We start from the raw sequence: 25,104 nt of genomic DNA, 5'->3' as shown, positions 1-25,104 counted from the left end.
GTCCAGGAATTCTGCACTTGATTTTATAGCAGCATACTGTTTTCTGGGGGGCCTAATGCTGCTGAAACATTAGAAACACCCCATAAATGACTTCATTCACACAAGTAGACCCCACAAGGTTTCCTTCAAGGGGTTTATCATATTTTTAGACAGTCCCGTTTTCTTCTGAAAGTTTCTTGAATAAGATGGATCAAAATAAAATTAGCAATTTTTTAGCAAATGCGTCAGTTTATACCAGCATTTTTCACACACGGTATAGACCACGGTCAAAATTAATCTCCGTTCACATTCTGCCACTTCTCCCGTGCATGGGGATACCAAATATGTGGCCTTATTTATCACATAGAGATGTAGGAGGGCGGAGGATAGAAGAAGATTATTTCACAAATCGCTTTTTTTCAAAGCTGGTTTTACAAAACTCAACAGAGTTTCTATAACACTTCCAAAATATCTGCTCTTGAAGCAGAAATCCCAAAATATTCATCTAGGGGTATAATGGGAATTTATTTTTTTGGGTTTTCTAAAATAAGAAATTTCAGGTTAATGCAAATGGAGCTCTCCAGCAGATGAACTTTAGAAAACATCAAACATGACATCCACCCCCCACCCATTCCCTCCCTCACCCTTGGAGTAAAATCAGGGGAAAAATAAAAACGTAATGTAGGGCAAATATATTTTCAACAAATTAACTAAAATCTAATAATTCAGAACAGTGTGGTATTTTTTAAAACATGGCTCAATGCACAGGCCTGGTTGCGAGGGACATGAGGGACAGAAATATCGGGAATCTTTGCGGTGCCCGTCTTTTCTGCAGACGCGGCACTTTTTCTGGGGGTTGCTTCTGGTTGCTGTTGGGGGAATCCGACTGACGAAGTGTCTTTCAGTCAGTCGCGTGACATCCTCAGACTGGGGGCATTCTCGGGTGTCCTGAACATCAAAAATGAGGCCTTCAATAATTTTCTCCTGGAAATCCAGGTATGTGTCTCTGCCTCTGTTTTTTTTATAGAGCACAAATGAGTTGTGGATGGCCACCTGTAACAAATAAATGGCCACCTTTTTGTACCAGGTTTTAGTTTTGCGTTTTACTAAATAGGGCTGTAAAACCTGGTCGCTTAAATCCACCCCCCCCATGTACTTGTTATATTCGGACACGCTCACTGGTTTGTGCTTGTCCGATGTTGCCCCTCTTTCCCTCACTGCCACTGTTCCTGCGGTATGAATCGTGCTTAGCACATACACATCTTTGCGATCCCTGAACTTGACCGCCAGCAATTCCTCAGATGCATAAGCACAGGAGTCCCCCTTTACCATGCGCTTCCCCACTAATTGCTGTGGAAAACCAATTCTGTTTTTGCGCATGGTACCACATGCCCCAGTCCTTGCAGCATGCAAATGCCTAAACAGGGGCACACTGGAATAAAAATTATCACAGTACAGGTGGTACCCCTTGTGAAGCAGAGGCTGCATTATCTCCCACACGATCTTACTGCTGGTGGAAAGATCAGGGGGGCATCCAGGAACATTTATTGTGCGGTCCCGCCCTTCATAAATCCTGAAGGCGGTGGTATATCCTGACCCGCTTTCACACAATTTGTAGAGCTTAACGCCATATCTTGCCCTTTTGGAAGGTAGATATTGGCGAAAGCTAAGTCTGCCATGAAAGTTGAGGAGGGATTCGTCCACACTTACATTCTGCTCAGGGGTGTAGAGTTGCAGAAATAAATTATTCAGGGAATTTATTAGCGGTCTTATTTTGAACAACCGATCCCGGTTTGCATCGGTACTTGGGGGGGCCTGTGCGTTGTCATTGAAGTGGAGGAACCTCATTATTGTCTCATAACGAGACCTGGGCATTACTGCAGAATATACTGGGGTGGCTTGGGCGGGTCTTGTTGACCAGTAAGACCTAATGGAGGGCTTTTTGACAATACCCATATTTAGGGTGAGCCCCAAAAATTTTTTTAATTCCTGCAAATTGGTGGGCGTCCAATCTCTGGCATGGGTGGATGAAGGTTTCTGCCTTATATATTGCGTGGCATATAAATTTGTTTCGTGGACAATCTGATTTAGGATGTCGTCCGTTATAAATAAATGGAAGTAATCCATTTGGACAAAATTTGTATTGTCCACGGTTATGCCAGGAGTGGCCGTAAATCCGTGGATTCTAGGCCCAAAAGATGGGGCAGGTGCCCATACAAGAGCCTGGACTGGAGGGACCAGGCTGTCCCGTGCTACAGCGCTACTTGGCCCTGCACTTTCATGTTCTGCAGTTTCGACTGCATCAGGGACAACGTCCCCTGAAGATGAACCTGAAGTGACGCTGTCATCGTCACTACCTAAAACGGGTTCCATCTCGGACGCCATCTCTGATGCGGTCTCCGACTCAGACCACAGCATGGCGTATGCCTCCTCTGCGCTAAACAACTTCCTCGCCATAACGTAACTAACACTAACACTAACACTAACTAAACAAATTTTTTTTTTTTTTTTTTTTTTTTATAAAACACACAAACTAACTGCTATATATATCTACACTACCACTAACAAAAAATAAACCGCTATTGCTATATATATTATATATATGTGGATATATATATAATTATATACTCCCTACCTGCCTATTCTAATAGAATAAAAGAAAGAAAGGTAGATAGATAGAAAAAAAGATAGATGGATAGATAGATTGTATAGATAGATAGAAATCTATCTATACAGAGAATGTTTTAGTGTAACTGTATTTTTTTTCACTGTATTCTTCTGGCAGCAATTCTCCCGAGTCTCTTCTTCTCCTCAAACTGAAACAATGTTTGAGGAGAAGAAAAGAGGCAGGAGATTTACTGCCAGAAAAGTCAAAATAAAACAAATGTGGTCGCTGTGATAGGTTTTCACAGCGACCACATGATCAGGGACCATCAGATTGGTCCCTGATACTCTGCCCAGTGCCCAGAGCTGTTGGTAACAGCGAGGGCACAGGGCTGTGTGCACGCGATCGCGTGCACACTGTTTTCTATGCAGAAATGCATGTGATCGCTGTGATTGGTTGTCACAGCGATCACATGTTCAGGGGCCAAAAGATTGACCCCTGACATTCTGCCCAGTGCCCATGGCTGTTAGCAACAGCCAGGGCATAGAGCTGTGTGCACGCGATCGCGCGTGCACAGTCTCTGAAGTGCGGCCGTATATATACTATACGCCGGACTTTAGAGACCCTGGCCGCTGGCCGTATATTTACGGCCAGCGGTCGGGAACCTGTTAAGGGCACCAATTTGGGGTACATATGTTGTGTAACTTTTATTATTTCTTTCCGGGGGAGAAAAAAACAAATATTCTGCCATTTGTCTTTTAGGGTTTGTTGTTGTGTCACTCAACGTGCAGGATAAATCACATGATATCTTTTTTTTGCGGGTCAGTACAATTCAGACCATACCAAACATTTCTGTAGTTTTTTTAATTTTACATTTTATCATGCTGGTTCTGATATTCTAGTAGTGGTTGTTGAGTATGTGGCAAAACCAATTATTTGTGCATTTATTTTTGGTGTTTTTCTTTTTTATTCATGAAGCTTTTTTTTATTAGTGAAAAAGATTTTATGTTTTTATTTTCTTCTGTAAAACATATTTTGTTAACCTTTTTATTTCACACATATATATATATATATATATAATATAATTTTTTTTTATTTTTATAGTCTAGTCCACTATAGTAGACTATACGATCCTATACTTCTGTATTGCAGACTATTATATGCCTGAGAGCATAACGCTGACAGGTTTTCTATTGTGCCCGGCCTCTGGCAGAGCCTAATAGAAGTGCTAAGATGGCAAACCTGGGGGCATCGGTTGCTACGGCAGTCGGGGGCCTAACAATTGGCACCCTGGGATTGCGTTGCGAGTGGGGATGGGCTGTTAGAGGGAGCCTCCTCTCTTTGTAAACCACCAATAAGCCTCGCTCAGCATTGAGGCTCCCACAAGGTATGGTGAGGGCACAGCTTCTGCACCTGCCCCATCACCATGACTTATTACATAAATTTGCGGGAATTACATGGTTCCCATGACATAATAGCACGTCAGAGAGCAGGAAGGGTGTTGTGCTCTTCATAGTTTAAAACGTTAGTATTTTGTGTGCGCTATTACCTAACTAATGTGTCCACACAAGTGATATAAACAGAGTGAAATTATCGACAGACAATATTACAGTAAGTGTGATTATCTGGAGATTTAGCAGAGAGAACCTATTGGAAGTTTCCTCTGATTAAAAAACAAAGTACTAGTAGCAGATGCTAATGTTTGCTCTGCATCCATGTACTATTGTTGAAAGGTGCGGCTGCCACAACTAAGCATACAGTATAATCTGCCATGATCGCCTGCCATCGATGACTCCCCAGCTGTTGTGGAACTGTAGTATAAAGCAGCTGGAGAGTAACCGCTTGTCTCTTTATACCCAATGTATGTATGTGGCTGCCACACCTTTCCAAAAGAGTATGAGGAAATCGAGACATTCGTATGCAACGCTGGTGCCTACTTCCTCTTCACTTTCTAGAAGCTTTTAAAAGCCGCTAAAGGAGACCATCACAATCCTCCTATTTGACTGCAGTTACAGTACATATTTATTTGTACTACAAATACATAGTTCATGGTTTATCTAACTAGAATGGACTTTCTTTTTGATAAAAGATAATTGTATAACATAGTGTTTTTCAACCTGTGGTTCTGCAGCCCTAGTAAAACTACAACTCCCAGCATGTCCTTGAAAGCTGGAGGCTAGTTGGAGTTTGCACTTTTGTGGTTTGTTGAGCAATCAGAAATAATTGATTTTATTGGACTGTTTAAACTAACCTCCCTCCTTGGGTTGCCTTCAATTCAGGGGGTTTCTTAAAGGGAATGTGACGCTAGAAAAAAATTTTTTTTTTTTACTTAAACAACTAGTGTATAGGTGATTAAACATTGTTCTAATTTTTTTTAATTTTTTTCACGAGTCAGGAAATATTATAAATTAGATTCTAATTTATAATATTTCCCAGTGCTGGTCACTAGATGGAGCAATTCCCAAAATTGCAGCATTGCATGTGGTAAAGCAACCACATTGCTTTATGCTGCAAAATTTGAGAAAACTCACTCGCTCTAGTGAGCTCTCAGAATCCCCCCTCCTTTATCCTGGCTAGTGCCGGGAGAAACGAGGGGATTGAACGGTTAAACCTCCTACACTGTGTGTCGCCATTTTTTGAGCTAACACACAGTGTAGTAGGTTAACATACAGTAAAACACTTACATACACAGACCTAACTTACGTGCTCCAGTTGCCTCCGCTCCGTCCGCTCCGTCTGCTACCTCCGCTCCAAGTGCACAAGTCCGGAAGCCGCGACCGGAAGTAGTAATCTTACTGTCCGGCCGCGACTTCCGGTCCACAGGAAAATGGCGCCGGACGTCGCACAGTTAAACTTGGACTGTGTGGGAGCGGCGCATGCGCCGTTCCCACACAGACGGCGTACAGCATAGTGGATGGAACGGGCCCCGTTCGCATTCACTATGGGACTGTATGTGCCGTATTCCATGTCTGTATGTGTCGTTAATCGACACATACAGAAATGGAAAAAAAAATGGCAGCCCCCATAGGGAAGAAAAAGTTCAAAAATAAAAAAAAGAAACCCAAACACACAAATAAATCTAAAAGTTTTTAATAAAACACAAAAATCAAACTGATGTAAAAAATTATTTTTTTCGTGACACTGTTCCTTTAAATATAGATGGATAAAACTGTCAATTGCTACAATGCTTTGTTATAAAGAATGTTTGGAGCGAATCTCACTTCTCTACTCTCAGATATAGTAGCATAATAGAAGTGCTTCTCAAAGTGCTACTGGGTCCTCACCAGCCAATCCATAGACGCCGTGCCTCACCAGCAAACAAATACTACTGTACAGCACCCATATTACCCACAGAAGCGTCATCCAAATACCGCCTTTCAGTGCACATAATACCCCCTAGCAGCGCCAAATATCACAGTGCAGCACAAAACAACTCTTACAGGGGAGCAAATCTAATACCACAGTGCAGCACAAAACACCTCTTACAGGGGTCGCCAAACAAATACCCTAATGCAGCGTAAAATACTTCCCTGCAGCACCAATACTTAATTGTTACAGAAAATAACTCCCCAGCAGTACTAAATACCACAATGGGGCGCAAACTACATCACTGCAGTGGCGGCGTATTTTCTCATAAATGTAAGACAAATTGCCTTAGAGATGTCAGCTACGTTGCCAACTGTATATGCCATCCACATTGCCCATGCAACCGCAAGCCCTGTTGCCCATAAGTACAAGCTTTATTGCCCCATACTGTATGTGCTGTAACTACATAGGACTCGGAGCTATTGCTTACTGGTTTGTGCGCCTGGCTGACGTCATTTAGAGCCTCCCAGCAGCCCTGCTCTGGCAGCTCAATATGAGCGTTACAAGAAGTTGTTCTGAGAACCTCTCATGCGCTTGGTTTAATGCTCATATTAAGCTGCCCGCAGGAAGCTAATTCAGTCTCATACATAGAAATACGAATAGAACAGAATTCAAAGTGTGCAGAAGCCTGTATTGGTTTTCATGAAAACTGTAGATGCATCGTTGCGACTTCTGCCAACAGTACCCACATCTCCATGTAGTACACACACCGTACACACATGACCTGCTTCATGCGCTCATAGTAAGCCGCCAGTGTGGGGCCCGTACACCTCCGCTCGGTTTATGTTGGAGCCGCTACATCTGACTGACAACATATGGAGCCACCCAGCAACCCCACGCTGAAAGCCCAGTATAAGCATTAAAAGAAGTGCATTAGACAATGTTTTGCATATATAGTCTGAAATACCCCTTTTACACCATTGTATTCCTCCTTTTAAGGAGCACACTGGTCAATTTAAAAAAAAAAAAATGTTATGCCCATATTCTAGCAGTGTCATTTGTCTTTTCTCAGCTCTGTTTGATATATACATTTTGAATCTCTTCATTATGGGCAGCTGTGTCATGTGATCTCCGTTTGACCACCAAAATAGACCATGCTTTCATGTGTAGACAGGAGGTCAGTCTCTCCTGTGTGTCTGACTTCTTGTAAACCTATATAGGATTTACATAATCACCTATTAAATCCCACCTGGCAGTCTTGAGACACGTTCCCTCCCTACCCAGCTCCACTCTAGTTGATTCTCTGTATGTCCCCCCCCCCCCCCCCATGCATGTAGTGCTACTGAAGAGCTTTCTGCTCTATCTAAGCAGAGTTATATAACTCTCCTGACTTAGGCCTCATTTTACACGAGCGTGTGCGTTTTGCGCGCGTAAAAAACGCAGCGTTTTGCGTGCACAAAAGGCACTTGACAGCTCCGTGTGTCATCCGTGTATGATGCGCGGCTGCATGATTTTCGCGCAGCCGCCATCATAGAGATGAGGCTAGCCGACGTCAGTCACTGTCCATGGTGTTGAAAGAGTTAACTGATCGGCAGTAACTCTTTCAGCACCCTCGACAGTGCATTCCGATCACCATATCGAGTAACCTGTTTAAAAAAAAAAGAGGTTCGTACTTACAGAGAACTTCCCGGCCGACATCTGGCCCCACCTCCCTGGATGACGCAGCAGTCCATGTGACCGCTGCAGCCTGTGCTTGGCTTGTGATTGGCTGCAGCTGTCACTTGGACTGAATTGTCATCCCGGGAGGTCAGACTGGAGGAAGAAGCCGGGAGTTATCGGTAAGTCAGAACTTTTTTTTTTTTTTACACGTTCACGTATATTGGAATCGGAAGTCACTGTCCAGGGTGCTGAACCAGTTTAACTATTTCAGCACCCTGCACAGTGACTGTCTCCTGCCGGGTTCGGTCAAAACGAGTTCGGCCGAAACCGGTAAAGTTCGGTTCGGTCATCTGTAAGACACTCCGTTTGGATGTTTGTAAACAGAAAAGCACGTGGTGCTTTTCTGTTTACATTCAGTTTGACAGCTCTTGCGCGAATCACGCAGTTCGCACGGAAGTGCTTCCGTGCGACCTTCGTGGTTTTCACGCACCCATTGACTTCAATGGGTGCGTGATGCGCGAAAAAGGCAGATTTATAGAACGTCGTGAGTTTTTTTTCAGCGCACTCACGCTGAGCGAAACTCACGGACTGTCTGCATGCCCCCATAGAGTAATATAGGTGCGTACGACACGCGTGAAAAGCACGCGCGTATATTACGCTCGTGTAAATGAGGCCTTAAGCTGTCTATAGTATCTGTGAGTGCTGTGTGCAGTGAGTCCAGCACATTTGTGAGATGCTACTCCTCACTACCTCCTGTGTAAATACTGACACAAGCAGGAGACAGACTGAAGCTGCATCACATAGGATACGCTGAGATTCTGCAGTGTTAGGGGACAGAAATTCAATGTCACTGATCTATTTTTTTTTTTCCATACCCCCATAAAATTCCTAAAAGTTAAATGATATACACTGCAAAAAACAAGCGCACATACAGCTACTTTAGTCTGAAAATAAAAATGTTATGACTTTCGTGTTGCGACTGTAAAAAAAACAAAACACTACCCTGAAGGGTTAATATATTTCACAGTGAATAATTATTATTTTGAAGTTTGTGCATTTATTCAAACATAAATGTTATGGGGTCAGTACGTTTGCCATTCATATTTATGACCTAAAAGTAAAATGCCATAAATGCCTGATAGGTCCTAGTTCGGCCTGGTGTGGCGACCGCTGCAAACACAGGGAGAGTGAATGCAGAGGTGGCCAAGGTCTCCGTTCACTTCTTTTGGAGTTACCTTAACAGCTGAGCAAGCGTGCTCCTGTGGATGTGCCATAAATGTCTGAGATAAGAATACCAATTCAATACAAATATAAAAGGTCCTAATGTTGCCCAAATAGAGTTGTTTTTGTCTCTGTGAGTAGCTGGATTTCACTTTTAGTTTTTTTTTTTTTTTCTCTCTACATAAAGTATTCTGGATATCCATTTTTAAATTGCACATTTTCACAGCTCAGGATCTTTCTAAAACCTAGGCTGCCTTCCAGACACAGATTTAAAAAGACAATGGTGGAGATACATGAAAGCTGTCTGAAGCATTTTTTGCTGTCCCCCCCCCCCCCCCATAGCAACCAGTCACTGCGCAGCTTTTATTTCTAGTGCTTTTAAAAAAAAATAAAACCTGCTGTCGTTGGTTGCTATGGGCAACAATGTATATTTTTTTTGTTCGACCGCTTTCATGAATCTCCCGCATTCTGTTCACAATTAGCATGCCTTGAAAACCATCCTAGGAATTCTAATTATTGTAACATAAATAGGACAATCTTATCTGCAGCAAGTACCGAGAAAAGTGAAATTATGCCGTTCCAAGATTTATTAGGCACAGAGATGCTTACGTTTTTGTTGAGTACATTCAATACCAGGTATCCAACGAAGGGCTTCCTCTGTCCAATTTTTGTGTGCTTTTGCCCATATTAATCTTTTCCTTTTATTAGCCAGTCTCAGATATGGCTTTTTCTTTGCCACTCTGCCCTGAATGCCAGCATCCCGGAGTCGCCTCTTCACTGTAGACGTTGACACTGGCGTTTTGCGGGTTCTATTTAATGAAGCTGCCAGTTGAGGACCTGTGAGGCGTCTATTTCTCAAACTAGAGACTCTAATGTACTTGTCTTGTTGCTCAGTTGTGCAGCGGGGCCTCCCACTTCTCTTTCTACTCTGGTTAGAGCCTGTGTGTGCTGTCCTCTGAAGGGAGTAGTACACACAGTTGTAGGAAATCTTCAGTTTCTTGGCAATTTCTCGCATGGAATAGCCTTCATTTCTAAGAACAAGAATAGACACTCGAGTTTCACATGAAAGCTCTCTTTTTCTAGCCATTTTGAGAGTTTAATCGAATCCACAAATATAATGCTCCAGATTCTCAACTAGCTCAAAGGAAGGTCAGTTTTATAGCTCCTCTAAACAGCAAAACTGTTTACAGGGGTGCTAACATAATTGCACAAGGGTTTTCAAGTGTTTTCTAATCATCCATTAGCCTTCTAACACAGTTATCAAACACAATGTACCATTAGAACACTGGAGTGATGGTTGCTGGAAATGGGCCTCTATACACCTATGTAGATATTGCATTAAAAACCAGACGTTTGCAGCTAGAATAGTCATTTAGCACATTAACAATGTATAGAGTGTATTTCTGATTAATTTAATGTTATCTTAATTGAAAAAAACTCTGCTTTTCTTTTAAAAATAAGGAAATTTGTAAGTGACCCTAAACCTTTGAACGGTAGTGTGTGTGTGTATGTATATGTATATGTGTGTATATATATATATATATATATATATATTTATATATATATTTTTTTTTTTTATTGCATTTAAATCTAGAAAAAGATGAGAAGGTCAGCACATGCACGAAAAGAAACAGAGTTTCTACGACTAAAAAGGACACGGTTGGGATTAGAGGATTTTGAGTCCTTGAAAGTAATAGGAAGAGGAGCTTTTGGGGAGGTAAGAAGACATCATGTTGACATTTTCCTTTTCAATGTTCGTATTAACATATGATAATGTGGACTTACCCAGTGGTTTTCGATGTTTCTAAGCCAAGCACCCCCTTTTATAATAAATTACATGAAAGTGCCCCCACAGGCTGAGCTGCTAGGGTTTAACCCATTGAAATTTGAGCGGAGAGAGAAATGTTTGCAATGCAAGTGACATTGTTGTTATTATTCAAATATATCGTTTTTGTTTTTCTCTCGCTCCTCTCCCCCCCCCCCTGTAGGTCAGGCTGGTTCAGAAAAAAGACACTGGCCACGTCTATGCAATGAAGATTTTAAGGAAATCTGATATGCTGGAAAAAGAGCAGGTAGGCTGTGTGACCAAAATTTTGGTCAAATTTGGAGAGATGAGTCTATGTCCTGTGTGATACAGTCTGAAAACTAAAATTGTTGTGATAAATAATAGTCCGGTTGAAGAATGTATGCATCATTTATAAGCGGTAAAGGTTTGTAATGTGGCTCTTGAGTCGATTTCCATTGTTCTTCCATATTACCGACACTGGAAGGTCCGCTCGATCTCTCCATTCTGAAATAAACAGTCGATTTTGTCTTCACCTCTCTGGGTTTTCCTAGACTTCAATTAATTATTGTGACTACTGCAACAAGCCGCTGCCTTCCCTCTGTAAGGCCAGCAATAGATAACATAAGATGTGTGTTACTCGAGTAAATAGGAAACCTGGTATAAATGAACGGAATGGCTTTCCCACAATGAACGTTTTATCTTTGTAATGTTAATCGGTTATATAGTAAGTCCTATTTCTAGAGTCTAGCACAGGATATCCACTGACTTACAAAATGAGGTAGGCCTAGCATGATTTCAGAGGAAAAGTTCTAGGGTGCATGCTCATCATCCCTCCGTCGAAAAGAATGGTTGTAGTCATCGCTTCATTAAAAAGAGTGGTTGAGTTACGGAAACGTCCTGTACACATGCTCAAACGAAACATCTGTATTTAAGTTTTTGATCTGTATTTAATCGTTTTGGAACATTGTTCTCTGTGTTGTATTCAATTGTCACTATACTGATGTCCTATGGTGATCTCCCTTTTAGAAATGCAGTACTACTGGCAATCAGTCGCTTATTCATTCAACCACTAAAACCCCAGATGATCAGCGGTTATTGCGGGGGGATGTTTTGGTCCACAATACATTCTCCTGCATTGGCCTGTGTGGGTAATGTAGTAATAGGCCTCATTCACGGCACTTGCCAATGATCGGGCCGCAAACTACGGATCCTAGTGTCCATATTTGGATCCATGATGCCTCAGAGTTGCTTATGTCCCTATATTAAGGCCATGTTTCCATGTGCCCTCCTAGTTTGCGGTCTGCACCCATGGGAAGGTCACGTGATCGGATTTCCCAGGCGTTTCCTTCAACGTATCCGCAAAATGCGCACAGCACACTGATGGCTTCTGTGTGCTGTTCGTTATTTTTGCAGACCCATAGACTTCAATGGTTGCATGGGTCTGCAAAAGCGGACAGGGATAGGACAGGTTTTATAACTTACGGAACAGAACAACGGGTCCGCAAAAAACACGGATGTCCGCGTGGCCCCAAAGAAATGAATGGGTCATTGAAGGAAAACTCGGTCGTGCGCATAAGCCCTTAGGGTGTTTTCACACAATGTTCTTTGCATAAAAAATGTATTGGCCTTTTTTTTTCCCCAGTGTTGTTTTTGTTTTTTTCTAGCCAAAGCCAGAATTAGATCCAGTAGGAAGGTGAAGTTTAAGTCCTTGTTTTATAATTCCCATTTCTTTTAAATCCACTTAGGGAATTGACCTGAAAAACAGCGTAATTTTTCCAAAAACTGTGAAACCACCCTTACACAGGATTTTGAAGTCAAAGGGTGACCTAGCTAGTCATAATGTCCACATGTCCTGTTAGGACATATGGAAAGGTGTTGTCCTTTATGGGACTGACCCTATAAGACTATCTTTAGTGGACAGTCAGGATAAGGCTGGATTCACATTGTTTTTGTTGCGTTTTTAAAATGCTGGAATGAAAAACGTATCTGAAAAATGCATGCATTTTTTAATTACCCCTGCGTTTTGCAAACTGTTTTTGCTGTAAGCCTATTACTAGTAAAACCAGATTACAGCTTTAACACTGTAAAAACGCATGTGTATTTAAAAAAAAACGCATGTTTTGTTTTGTTTTTTTTTGAGTTTTTGTTTTTTTTACATTTTTTACAAGCATTCCAAAAACACAAAAAAGACGTGAACCCAGCCTAATGCGGAAGATACTTTTTATCATTGATTTATGTGCAGAATTAAATTTTCTTTTTGTAAATTTGGGTATGTCAAATCTAGTATGACTTTTTAGTCTGTATTTTTTTTCCTTCTCAAACTGATAGAATTGTGTTGGAAGCTTGCTGGTTAAAAGGAAGTGGTAAAATGGGTGTCGCAGTTTAACGTATGATTTCAGAGCCTTTTCCACGACACACAACCGTTTTGATCTTTTTATGAGATTCAACCTAAAGAGAGCACTTGATAGGAGCTCTTTTTGTAACTGGTCTTTTTGATAATGCCGGTTATCATATTTTTATTTGATTTAACCCACAATATTTTCTTAGTGCACAAGCCATGCATATTTCATTACATTTATATCTGCCCTATGATTTGCAATAAAAAAATCTATATGTGAGTTTTTGAAATGTATTATCCCTTTTTGTTTTACAGTTTTTTTTCTTTGTAAATATTGGGTCTATCCACTTTCTTATGTGGCACCAACATATTCTGCAGAGCTGTATAAAGATTGCCACCATTCACCTCTCCATATCCCCAGTATGGCTCACAGTTTAGTTTCTCTGTTTAAAAGACCCGCGTACACCCACACACTCAGGGCAATGGCTTTTTCCAAAATTGGCCCATCTTTATGTTTTTGGCGTTTGCGAAGGCAACCCGCACAAATACATGGCGCACATACAAACTCCATGCAGATTTTTTCTTTGTTCAGATTCTATCCCAGACCCCCATCACTGAGCCAACACAACTCCTTTCCTGACTGAAATATTTGTTGTGTGGCCAGTGGGGGAACATAAAAAGGCAAAAACAAATAAGGGTAGCCGATTTATAGATTTATTGATGTCGTTTTTAATTGGTCTAAAACATGCAATGACCGTAAATCCAAAATCTTTATTCAAAACACAACAGCCGTATATAAAAAAAAAAAAAAATATCCTATTGGCAGCGTGTTCTTATATTCTGAAATTTTGTTTTTAAAAAAAAGCAGCAAAAATAATTGATATCCTAACTACCTGAACTCTTCGTCTTGGCGCAGATTGTACAAGGGGCTGGAAACCGTCCTATGACGATGTTCACATGTCGCAGTGATTTGACCCTGTGATGTGTCAGTACAGCTTTAGGCTACATGCACACGTTGCGTATCTTGCTACGGAAAATACGTAGGGAGACCGCGAAATTCGCAGGAAAAACTCCCCTGAAGGTGTGTTTTTTTTTTTTTTTTTTTTTTTTTTTTTTTTTTTTTTTTTTAAATGTGTTTTTTTGGTGCACCCCTTATGTTTTGATCCATAAATCACGGCGTTCTCATGCTGCGTGTTTTGATGCGATTTTATTTTTTTTATTTTTCCCCCTGCACTAGGCAGATGGAAGCGCAAGATAAACTGACATGCTTCAGATTTTCAAATCTGGACCGCAGGTCAATTTATGTGCTGGAAAATACTGCAGAGTGTACGTGAGATTTCATGGAATCTCATTGGCTATGCTGGTACTGTATTATGCTACGGTTTTGCCGCGTGCAAATACGTGCGGCAAAACCGCACGTAATACGCATAGTGTGCATTGACCCTTCGAGTCTAATCCATGTTGACATGATGGGATCGTTTTAAAAAGGGATTTTATTCGGTTACAAAAACATGGCTGCTTACAATGAGAAACCGCGGTACTCCTGTCCATGGGCTATTTCTGCTCAGCTGTCTCCAAGTAAATGCGTTTGATCTGCAATACCACACGCAGTCCAAGGACAAGAGTGGCGCTGTTTCTGGGAAATAGCAGCCATGTTCTTCTAATCTCATACAACCCCTTTACGTTGCTACACATTTATGTGGCGTGCATAACATGCTTTTATTTTTTATTAAATAGAAGGTTGGAAAGTACAGTAAAATTAGGCTTTACATTTAGTTTTCTTCCTGACAATGGTAGAAAGGAACTTAAAATTATCTCCAGCTCTACCTTTTCTTAAAAGAAATTGACAATTTCTGCATTTTTGAAGCGCTACACTATAAATTTACCTGTATGCAAATGAAGCTACGAGCTGTGTTTACTGTACTGAGGGTCACCTGGCTACGTGTTGGCTTTGCACATAGACTGAAGCTGACTTTAATCTGTAACTAAGAGAACGCCATAAACCTGACAAAGGCGTTGTGTTACGGCCTGCAATGAAATTGTATTTTCGCTAATAGACAAACAAAATGACCCTTTGTTGATGAGTGTTTTTTAGTCGCATGTTTGCATTACAGTATTTATACAGTGCGGTGGTGTTTTTTTTGATACTCTTAGGCTGGGTTCACACGAGCACATTAACGTCCGTAACGGACGGACGTATTTCGGCCGGAAGTCCCCGACCGAACACAGTGCAGGGAGCCAGGCTCCTAGCATCATAGTTATGTACGATGCTAGGAGTCCCTGCCTCGCTGCAGGACAACTGTCCCGTACTGTAACCATGTTTTCAGTACGGGACAGTAGTTCCACAGAGAGGCAGGGACTCCTAGCATCGTACATAACTATGATACTAGGAGCCCGGCTCCCTGCACTGAGTTCGGTCCGGGACTTCTGGCCGAAATACGTCCGTCCATTACGGACGTTTAATGTGCTCTTTTGAACCCAGTCTTAGGCCTTATTCACACGGACGTGTCCATTTTGCGTGCGCAAAAAAAAGCTGCGTTTTGCGCGCGCAAAAGGTCCATGTGGCATCACCATATGATGCGCGGTTGCATGATTTTCGCGCAGCCTGCATCATTATGACACTGTTTTTATGTTCACAAACAGAAAAGCACGAGGTGCTTTTCTGTTTTCATTCATTCTTTTTAATACTGTTGCGCGAATCACGCGTGGCACCCGGAAGTGCTTCCGTGTGCGGTGCGCGATTTGCACGCACCCATTGACTTCAATGGGTGCGTGCTGCGCGAATAACTGCCAAGTATAGGACATGTCGTGAGTTTTACGCAGCGGACATATGCTGAGTGAAAATCACTGACAGTCTGAATGGCCCCATTCACTTACATAGGTCCGTGCGACGCGAGTGAAAATCACGCGCGTAGCACAGACATATAACACGTTCGTGTGAATAAGGCCTTAGATGAGCCCTGTCTTGAATAGCACTGGTTACACTGCCACAGATCCCATTTGTTCCCAGTCTTTCTTTTTGTGTCAATGACCCTGGCTTACATTGCAGAGATATTCTCTTCTCTGGATGGTCTTCTGGGTGTTTTTAGGATTTACCGGGAATATTCACCATTGTTCCAAGTTTTCTCCGTTAGAATATAATAGCGGTCATTGAGGTGCAGTGTATTTCCAGAGTATTAGCAGTGGCTTTGTAACGTTTCCAAATAGGCTGCCGAAAATAAATCTTTCTTCTGCAATTTGCTTTGAGTGCGGCATGTATTTGAAAGATATTTGCGGTGACTACTTTACTCTCGTAGGAGCGTGTGGCTTCAACATGTCTATGAAAGACTGGTAATCACTGAAAACATTTAGTTGGTGGTGTAACCAGTAAGTATTTTTTAATGGAGCAGGTCGCTTTTCACATTAATATTGTCTGTATTGGATAATGGTGTTCCCTAAACCTGAATGCTCATGTTTTTGGGTCCACAATTCTGTGCTGATAATTTTTTTTTCTCTTTATTGCAGTGAAAATCTGCATACTAAATTATAATTGAGTTTAATGTATAAACAGTATGTAGTGTGCTCCTGAGCTCCCTCTAGGGGTGGCTGCATGGAACCATGATTTTAAAGTTACAATTTAGTATGCAGGTAATTTGACAATTTTGAACCCATTTAGAAAAAGCTCTTTTGTTACAGTGTACCCTAAAGTTTTACGCTACCAGCCGAAAGTGACATCTGGTTTGCAGAAGCGGTCCTGCATGCTGGGCGGTACAGTTGCCGAGGCAATTTTGCGGTTCCAGGAGATTATCGTGCACCGTTCCAATTCTAATAGGATCCGTGCACGATACTCTCCAGATGTCATATGATTGCCACGGGTACAACTGGAGGTACACTTTTTAAGTCTCTGTGAACCCAGGTGACCCGATCACCAGGGTTAACCCCTTTTATATAGGCAGCTGGGGCTACCTCATGCATAAGTTTGTGTATTGTGGATCTTCATAAGGTGTGCAAAACACAAAAGTATTTTGCGACTGCTTAATTTTGAGAGGTTCTGTTTCAAAGAACAAAATTTTGTCTTTAACATATGCGTAGGCCTTTTACTAACATTGCCTACAGCTTTGTCAATGTTAAAGAGGCTGTCACCAGATTATCAAATCCCTATCTCCTATTGCATGTGATCGGCGCTGCAATGTAGATAACAGTAAAGTTTGTTTTTTTTTAAAACGATAATTTTTGGCCAGGTTATGAGCAATTTTATATTTATGCAAATGAGCCTTTCTAATGGACAACTGGGCGTGTTTTCTCTTATTTCCATCTGGGCGTGTTTACTTGTTTTACTAACTGGGTGTTGTGAATAGAAGTGTATGATGCTGACATATGATGCTGACATTCACTTCTATTCTCGTTTATCTCCGTAATCTCGCGAGATTTCGTTTCCCGTGCTGGAAATCTCACAGAAGAGATTCAGAAGTGTCAGGATTCTGAATACACATGACGTCCAGGCTGGATGGTCATGTGTATTCATTATCAGGACACTTGATTAACGTTAATCAAGCAGAATCGCTGTGTATGTGGCTGCAGATCATGTTCTAGTAAGAACGCGATTCTGCTGTGTAAATGAATGGAGAGGAGTGCATGATGACGATTGGTCAGCGTCATGCACTCCTCTGTACAACGCCCACTTGGTCGAAAGTAAAAATACGCCCACTTGGGCATTAAGAAACTCATTAGCATAAACCAAACTCGCTCCTAACGTTGTGAAAATAGATCGTTTTTTAAAATAAAAAGCATCACTGTCATCTACATTACAGCGCCAATCTCCTTATATAGGTGACAGGGCACTTATAATGTGGTGACAGAGTCTCTTTAAACTCCGCAAACGAAACTGTTTCCAGTTCTGGATAGAATTTGATAAAAAGTAAGGAAGAGGGATAGGTGCCAAGCAAGAAGTCAGACTCGTTATCAGCAAAAGCTTTTAAATTGTGAGTTGGCGCTAGGGAAATCTCAATATGAACCCAGTGTTGTGAAGTATCTCCCCTCCACCAAGACTTTAACTGAGAGATCTGTGTAGCTAAATAATAATAATGATGTAAGTTTGGTAAGCTCAAATCTCCAACCTTCTTGCCTTTGTTCAGTATTCTAGCCGCAATACGGGGTTTACCTTTTTTCCAAATGTAAGGGCTTATTCAGACGAACGTAAAATACGTCCGTGCAACGCACGGACCTATGTTAGTCTATGGGGCCGTGCAGACAGTCAGTGATTTTTGCGCATCGTGAGTCCGCTGCGTAAAACTCACGACATGTCCGATATTTCTGCGTTTTTTTGCGCATCACGCACCCATTGAAGTCAACGGGTGCGTGAAAATCACGCGCACCACACGGAAACACTTCCGTGTGATTCGCGCAACAGCAGTGAAAAGTATGAATGAAAACAGAAAAGCACCATGTGCTTTTCTGTTTACAAATATACAAACAGAGTGTCATAATGATGGCGGCTGCGCGAAACTCACACAGCCACGCATCATACGCGGCTGACACACAGAGCTGTTAAGTGCCTTTTGCACACGCAAAACACAGCGTTTTTTGCGTGCGCAAAACGCACACGCTCTTGTAAATCCGGCCTAAGAGTTAAGTAATTTATTACCAGCATTTTAAATGCTGTTATCCTGCCTATCCAGGAAACCTCATGAGACGCTAGACTGGACATATCCTGATGCATTATTGACGGCATAGGGAGATAATTTGCCTGATACAGTCTTGGAGGTAATATTAATCCCTAAATATTTAATTTGGTCATGTTGCCAGTCTAGAGAGAAGCGATTCTGCAAAGACCTCAACTCTACTGCGGAGCAATGTTAAAGGCAAGGCCTGCTCGATTTCACTTTTAAACTTCTGGCGGAAGACACCGCTAAACTCTTTACTCGAGGTGCACTTTAATGGCTTAACAGGAACTCTTAAATGGGACGGGATACGTAATAAATATAGGACATCAAGGAGGCAAATGCACCCCATGTTTGATGAAACTGCACAAAGAAATTCTGCATTTTTTTTTCCCCTGTAATATATTTTGAAGCATTTTAATTATCCTAAAGCAAATTTCACACATTTCAAACATAGTTTAGTGCAAATGGTGTAATAATGAACAAAGGATACAAACTATGTATAGGGCACGCAACCAGAGCTATAGGTCTGCTGTTACGGTGCAGTATAGCAGAGGTGAAATAGTGGTATGCCTTCAGGTGCAGCAGTGTTCTGAATATGCAGGGGCTATAGTCTCTTGGTCTGTACCGTGGATTGGTACGCACAAGAACACTGCAGTAAGGTCCCATGCAAATTTTGTATTACACTTTTTTCATTATTTCGTTGTTATTCGACACCGTAAAATTATCAGTTGTACTAGAACAACTCTGCATAATGATTTTTTTCTCTCTCTCTCTCGCCCTCTCTCTTTCTCGCCCTCTCTCTCTCGCCCTCTCTCTCGCCCTCTCTCTCTCGCCCTCTCTCTCTCTCGCCCTCTCTCTCTCGCCCTCTCTCTCTCTCGCCCTCTCTCTCTCTCGCCCTCTCTCTCTCGCCCTCTCTCTCTCTCTCGCCCTCTCTCTCTCTCTCTCGCCCTCTCTCTCTCTCTCTCGCCCTCTCTCTCTCTCTCTCGCCCTCTCTCTCTCTCTCTCGCCCTCTCTCTCTCTCTCTCGCCCTCTCTCTCTCTCTCTCGCCCTCTCTCTCTCTCTCTCGCCCTCTCTCTCTCTCTCTCTCTCGCCCTCTCTCTCTCTCTCTCGCCCTCTCTCTCTCTCTCTCGCCCTCTCTCTCTCTCTCTCTCTCTCGCCCTCTCTCTCTCTCTCGCCCTCTCTCTCTCTCTCGCCCTCTCTCTCTCTCTCGCCCTCTCTCTCTCTCTCGCCCTCTCTCTCTCTCTCGCCCTCTCTCTCTCTCTCGCCCTCTCTCTCTCTCTCGCCCTCTCTCTCTCTCTCGCCCTCTCTCTCTCTCTCGCCCTCTCTCTCTCTCTCGCCCTCTCTCTCTCTCTCGCCCTCTCTCTCTCTCTCGCCCTCTCTCTCTCTCTCGCCCTCTCTCTCTCTCGCCCTCTCTCTCTCTCGCCCTCTCTCTCTCTCGCCCTCTCTCTCTCTCGCCCTCTCTCTCTCTCGCCCTCTCTCTCTCTCGCCCTCTCTCTCTCTCGCCCTCTCTCTCTCTCTCTCTCGCCCTCTCTCTCTCTCTCTCTCGCCCTCTCTCTCTCTCGCCCTCTCTCTCTCTCGCCCTCTCTCTCTCTCGCCCTCTCTCTCTCTCGCCCTCTCTCTCTCTCGCCCTCTCTCTCTCTCGCCCTCTCTCTCTCTCGCCCTCTCTCTCTCTCGCCCTCTCTCTCTCTCGCCCTCTCTCTCTCTCGCCCTCTCTCTCTCTCGCCCTCTCTCTCTCTCGCCCTCTCTCTCTCTCGCCCTCTCTCTCTCTCGCCCTCTCTCTCTCTCGCCCTCTCTCTCTCTCGCCCTCTCTCTCTCTCGCGAGATAGAGAAAACATTGTTTTCAAACACTTATTTCTGGGTGTTTTCGATGTGTCCTTATTTCCAGCTAGCCATCTCTCCGTCTGTTCATCTTTCTGTCAAGCTGTTTGTTTTTGGCCTTGTTTGATTTAACCCCTACCCGCACGAGGAAGTAACTACGTCGTATAGTTACTGAGTTTTTCCCGATGCACACTGTCGGCGACATGACACTGATAACCAGTCCAGCAAAATCCGCGCTCCAAAATCCAAAAGGCGCTCCTTCCCTCCTGAGCCTTGCTGTGGGTCCAAACATCAGTTTATGACCACATATTGGGTATTGCCGTAATCGGGAGAAATTGCTTTACAAATGTTGGGGTGCTTTTTCTCCTTTATTCCTTGTAAAAATGAAAAAATTCTATGTTTCCACAGAAAAATAAGTGATTTTCATCTTCACAGACTAATTCCACTTAATTCTGCAAAAAAACTGTGGGGTCAAAATGCTAAACTATACACCTAGAAAAATGCCTTGAGGGGTTTCGACTGTTTAGGTACCACAAGACCTCTTCAAACCTGACATGGTGCCTAAAATATATTCCTAAAAAAAGGAGCCCCCAAAATACAATAATTCCTGTGAAACGCCTAAAGGGTTAAAATACTTTCTGAATGTGGTTTTGAATACCTTGAGGGGTGCAGTTTTCAAAATGGGGTGATTTATGGGGACTTTCTAATATAGAAGGCCCTCAAAGCCACTTCAGAACTGAACTGGTCCCTGAAAAAATGGCCTATTGAAATTTTCTTGAAAATATGAGAAATTGCTTCTAAAGATCTAAGCCTTGTAACGTCCTAGAAAAATAAAAGTACGTGGAAAACAAATGATGCCAAACTAAAGTAGACACATGAGGGATGTTAACTAGTAACTATTTTGGGTGGTATTAATATCTGTTTTACAAGCAAATACATTTAATATATAAATTTAGAAAAATGCTAATTTTTGCACGTTTTTGCTAAAATTTGAAGTTTTTCACAAATAAATATTGGATTTATCGACCAAATTTTTTCACTAACAAAGTACAATATGTCACGAGAAAACCATCTCAGAATCGCTTGGATAGGTAAAAGCATTCCGGAGTTATTACCACATAAAGTGACACATGTCAGATTTGAAAAAATCATCTGTGTCCACAAGGCCAAAACAGGCTGCGTCCTAAAGGGGTTAACTATGGTAATATCGTTAACAATCATTTCCATACAGACAACTGGACTTTCTGCTTCTCCCAGGCTAGCCTTTTTTCTATATCTATTTTCCATATCTAATTTTTCTGTATGCTATGTGAAATGCTTTCACTAAACATTCAGTTCTGAATACTTTTGCTAGACCTAACATTCCCTCTTTATTTTCCTCTATTGCTTCTCACATCTAGACTCCTAAACTGAGGGACTGGAATGAGAAGAAGAAAGTCAGGCCAGTCTTCCTTCCTGCTTGGTTAGTTTTTTTTTTTTTTTTGCTGTTGTTTTTTCTTGCAGTATTACCCTGGAGTTGGGTGTGTAGAGTACTCCGTCTCTTTTCTGTAAAATATAATGGCCACAGAGCGCTCTCTGTCTGTGTGTGTTCTCGCGGGAGGGAACAAAGCGCAAGCCGCCCTGTCACTCTGTAGCTGATTGGACAGTGTCAGAGTGAAGACATCACACCCCCTTGCCATTTAGTTAGATAGGAACCATTGACAGTTCAGGGGCTGATTTACATATCGGGAGCTAAATATAAGGGCACCGATATGTACGGAACGGAGGAAGATAGGAAAAATAATTTAAAGTGAAGCCGTGCATGTCACATGCTGCACTTGTATGGGCAGGTGAAAGGTTCTCTTTAAAGCTCCTTATGGTTGACTCATTCTTGGGTGCACGGCTACCTATGGTGCAAGCCACTTCTGATTCCTTACAGGTTTGGAAATTATATGCCTGTAAATATAGGTGGGTTAACTTATCCCTTGAACATATCCCGATACGGGCAATTCAATCTTTCATACCACTTCTATCCTTGTTTTCTTGGGAGATGTGGAAGATTTTTATAATAATGGAGCTATCCAGTCCTTTGAAAGTTTAATTAATATGTATAACATTCCTCATAGTTAATTTTACCAGTATCTCCAGCTTATACAATTATTACGTTCATTTTCTTTTCCTGTAAAGTCCAGTACTCTTTCGTCTTTTCATAAGTTTATTTATTAAATGTAAACTCTATTTTTTTTAAATATAAAAAATAACAATAACATAGAAATGCATACGCATCCAGATAGAAACCTATTAATATAGATTTCAATATATATAATTTTATAAATTGGTCATGCGTTCTAGACTACCAACTGGACAATTCTTCCAATCTATAGATTTGTCTGACTTTAGTGAGCCACATAGAAACATCAGGTGGTAGATTATCCAACCATTTAATAGGCATGAGAAGCTTAGCTACCATTATAAGGAGTAAAGGCAAGTCATGCCTAGTGAGGTTGCAGTCTGAAGAGGGTGGGTTAACTAATACTAGAGAAGGAGTCGGCTTAATGTTCTTATTACAAATTGTATTGACCTGCAAATTCAATAGAGGACCAGTATGGTGTGATTATAGTTCGTACTGCGCTTTGGACCAATGCTGTCCTTTTCTCAAGCTATTACTAGTGTCAATGGTTGGTACAGTACTTCCTTTATATAGGTCCCCATTTGAGATGGATTTCAATGGGCGCCACAAGTTCAAGGGGTCATCAAATTGCGGGTATAGAGTGTAAGGGGTTAAATGTGCTGGCATTAAGGGCGAGGGAAACTGAAAACTGGACACATGAGTAGTAGGACATTTCCGAGAGAACAGCAGGCCCTTTATCAGCGGGCTTTCTCTATCCGCTCTCCCCAACCATCCCCCACCACCCCATAAGGTAGACCGAACCTGAACCTTGAAGTTTTTCCAAAACAATTTGTTTAGCTAAGGTCGAATTTGAGCTGGACGGTAATTCAAGATGTGTCCTAAGTTGTATAGCTTGATAATCTAGTAGTTTGTCTGGAAGACCAAAGCCTCCCATTGCTTCGGGGAGGTTTAATTGCTTATGAGATTCTAGGGCAAGATTGGTTCCATAAAAATCCTATAGAGCGTTCTCCTAGTCCCTGTGAAGAAGGAATGGGGATGAAAACAGGGGCAGCCTACATGAGGTATAAAAATGTAGGCACTATATACGATTTTAGTAAGTTCTTTCTCCCCATCCACGATATCGAAATTAAGCCAGTAGATATAAGTTTTTTTTAAATGGCAGGGTTTCTAGAAGGGGCTCATGTAGTTATGATCTGTTATTGAATAACGATACCTCAGGAAAGACCGCTCCTATGTTGAGGTGGGATCAAGAGATGGGAGATATGTTTTCTATAGATCAATGGTCAAAAGCTTCTAGTTGGATCCTACGACACTAAGTGTATTAATCATATAGAACTTACGCGGAAAATTCATCTTAGATGGTACTTGACACCGTGGAGATTTTCTCATTTCTTCACAGGTAGTTCTAATATATGCTGAAGGGGGGTGGTCTTCCCGGATCCACGCTGCACATGTGTTGGTACTGCTCAACTGTTAAAGTGTTATGGAATGAAGTTCTCATTTGATTTCAATCCTCACTGGCATAACTATTCAAAATAAACCGGAATTGGCCGTCCTAGACATAGAGTTGGAGGATATACCGTCAGTCTTTGGAATATTGGTGCACCACATTTTCATTCCAACTAGATTGGCCATAGCCAAATCCCGTCTCTGCTTCCTTATCAGAAGTTATTAGTAGGGTAAATGTTAATTGTCATCATGAAATTCTCCTATCACAAAATTTGACTGCTCGTGGTAAAGCTTTGGATGGAGTCAAAGTATTATCTGTAATGTAATTCTTATTTATGTACTTTCAAACTTGGTTTCTATAGCACAGTAGGTCTGTTTTGTATGTATTTGTATTTTATGTAAAAAAAATTTGTATATTTTATTTTTGTCCATAATGGTCTCGAATTGGTCTGAGATCATAGAATCGTTTTAGTCTTGCTGTTCTGCTGGAAGAATTTTCAATAAAAATCTTATTGGTTAAAAAAAATACTTTTTACTCCTTGTATAGAGTCAGTACCATCCCAATCTTCTTTTCTTGTCGCCAATCTACGTAAGAGATGTTAATTTGTAGCTGCGTTTTTGTCTGCTTTAGGCCTTATTCACACGAATGTGTTAAACGTCCGTGTGACGGCCATTGAAACAACGGCGTCACATGGACCTATATAATTCAATGTGGCCGTTGTTTCAACGGATCGTGTGAAGGATCCGTGAGAAAATAGTACATCTATTTTTTTCACGCATCCGTCCATAGACTCTGGGGAATGCGTGATATCGCGTCCGAGATGCGCAACGCCCATGTGAACCTAGCCTTAATCTTGGACCACCGTGACTTTTAGTCGATGTTCAAATTGCAGTAAAGTCGCGATCTCGGCTCAACAATAATACACACCTATACGCAGCTCAGGGTGTGAAGAGAAGGGATGACCACTGTGGGACTAATGACTGCCTTTAGCCAGATGCTGATTCAAGTGGATGAGGTTGAGCTGTAATACCACAAACGGGAAGATTTATCAAAACCAGCACCATAGTTGCTTATGGCAATGAATCAGATTGCTGCTTTCATTTTCTAAAGATCTAATTGGTTGCCATCGAAAACCACTCCACTTCTATATCTCCCCCACAGTTTATGGAACAGAAAATGCAGTTGCACCC

General features: G+C 41.9%; 1 protein-coding gene across 2 annotated transcripts in view; it reads left to right on the top strand.

Annotated features, from left to right (window-relative positions):
• Window positions 1–25,104, top strand: part of STK38 (serine/threonine kinase 38) — a 70,690-nt gene that overhangs the window by 23,770 nt on the left and 21,816 nt on the right. For both annotated transcript variants that reach the window (XM_075853806.1, XM_075853807.1), the window contains exons 4-5: window positions 10,365–10,487; window positions 10,759–10,842. In XM_075853806.1, coding sequence (XP_075709921.1) covers window positions 10,365–10,487; window positions 10,759–10,842 — 207 coding nt within the window. The remainder of the gene's footprint in view (window positions 1–10,364; window positions 10,488–10,758; window positions 10,843–25,104) is intronic.

The sequence above is a fragment of the Rhinoderma darwinii genome, chromosome 2 (assembly GCF_050947455.1).
Source record: "Rhinoderma darwinii isolate aRhiDar2 chromosome 2, aRhiDar2.hap1, whole genome shotgun sequence".
In the NCBI taxonomy this organism is placed as follows: domain Eukaryota; kingdom Metazoa; phylum Chordata; class Amphibia; order Anura; family Rhinodermatidae; genus Rhinoderma; species Rhinoderma darwinii.
The sequence above is the reverse complement of the archived record's forward strand: the minus strand, read 5'-3'. Positions and strand labels throughout refer to the sequence as shown.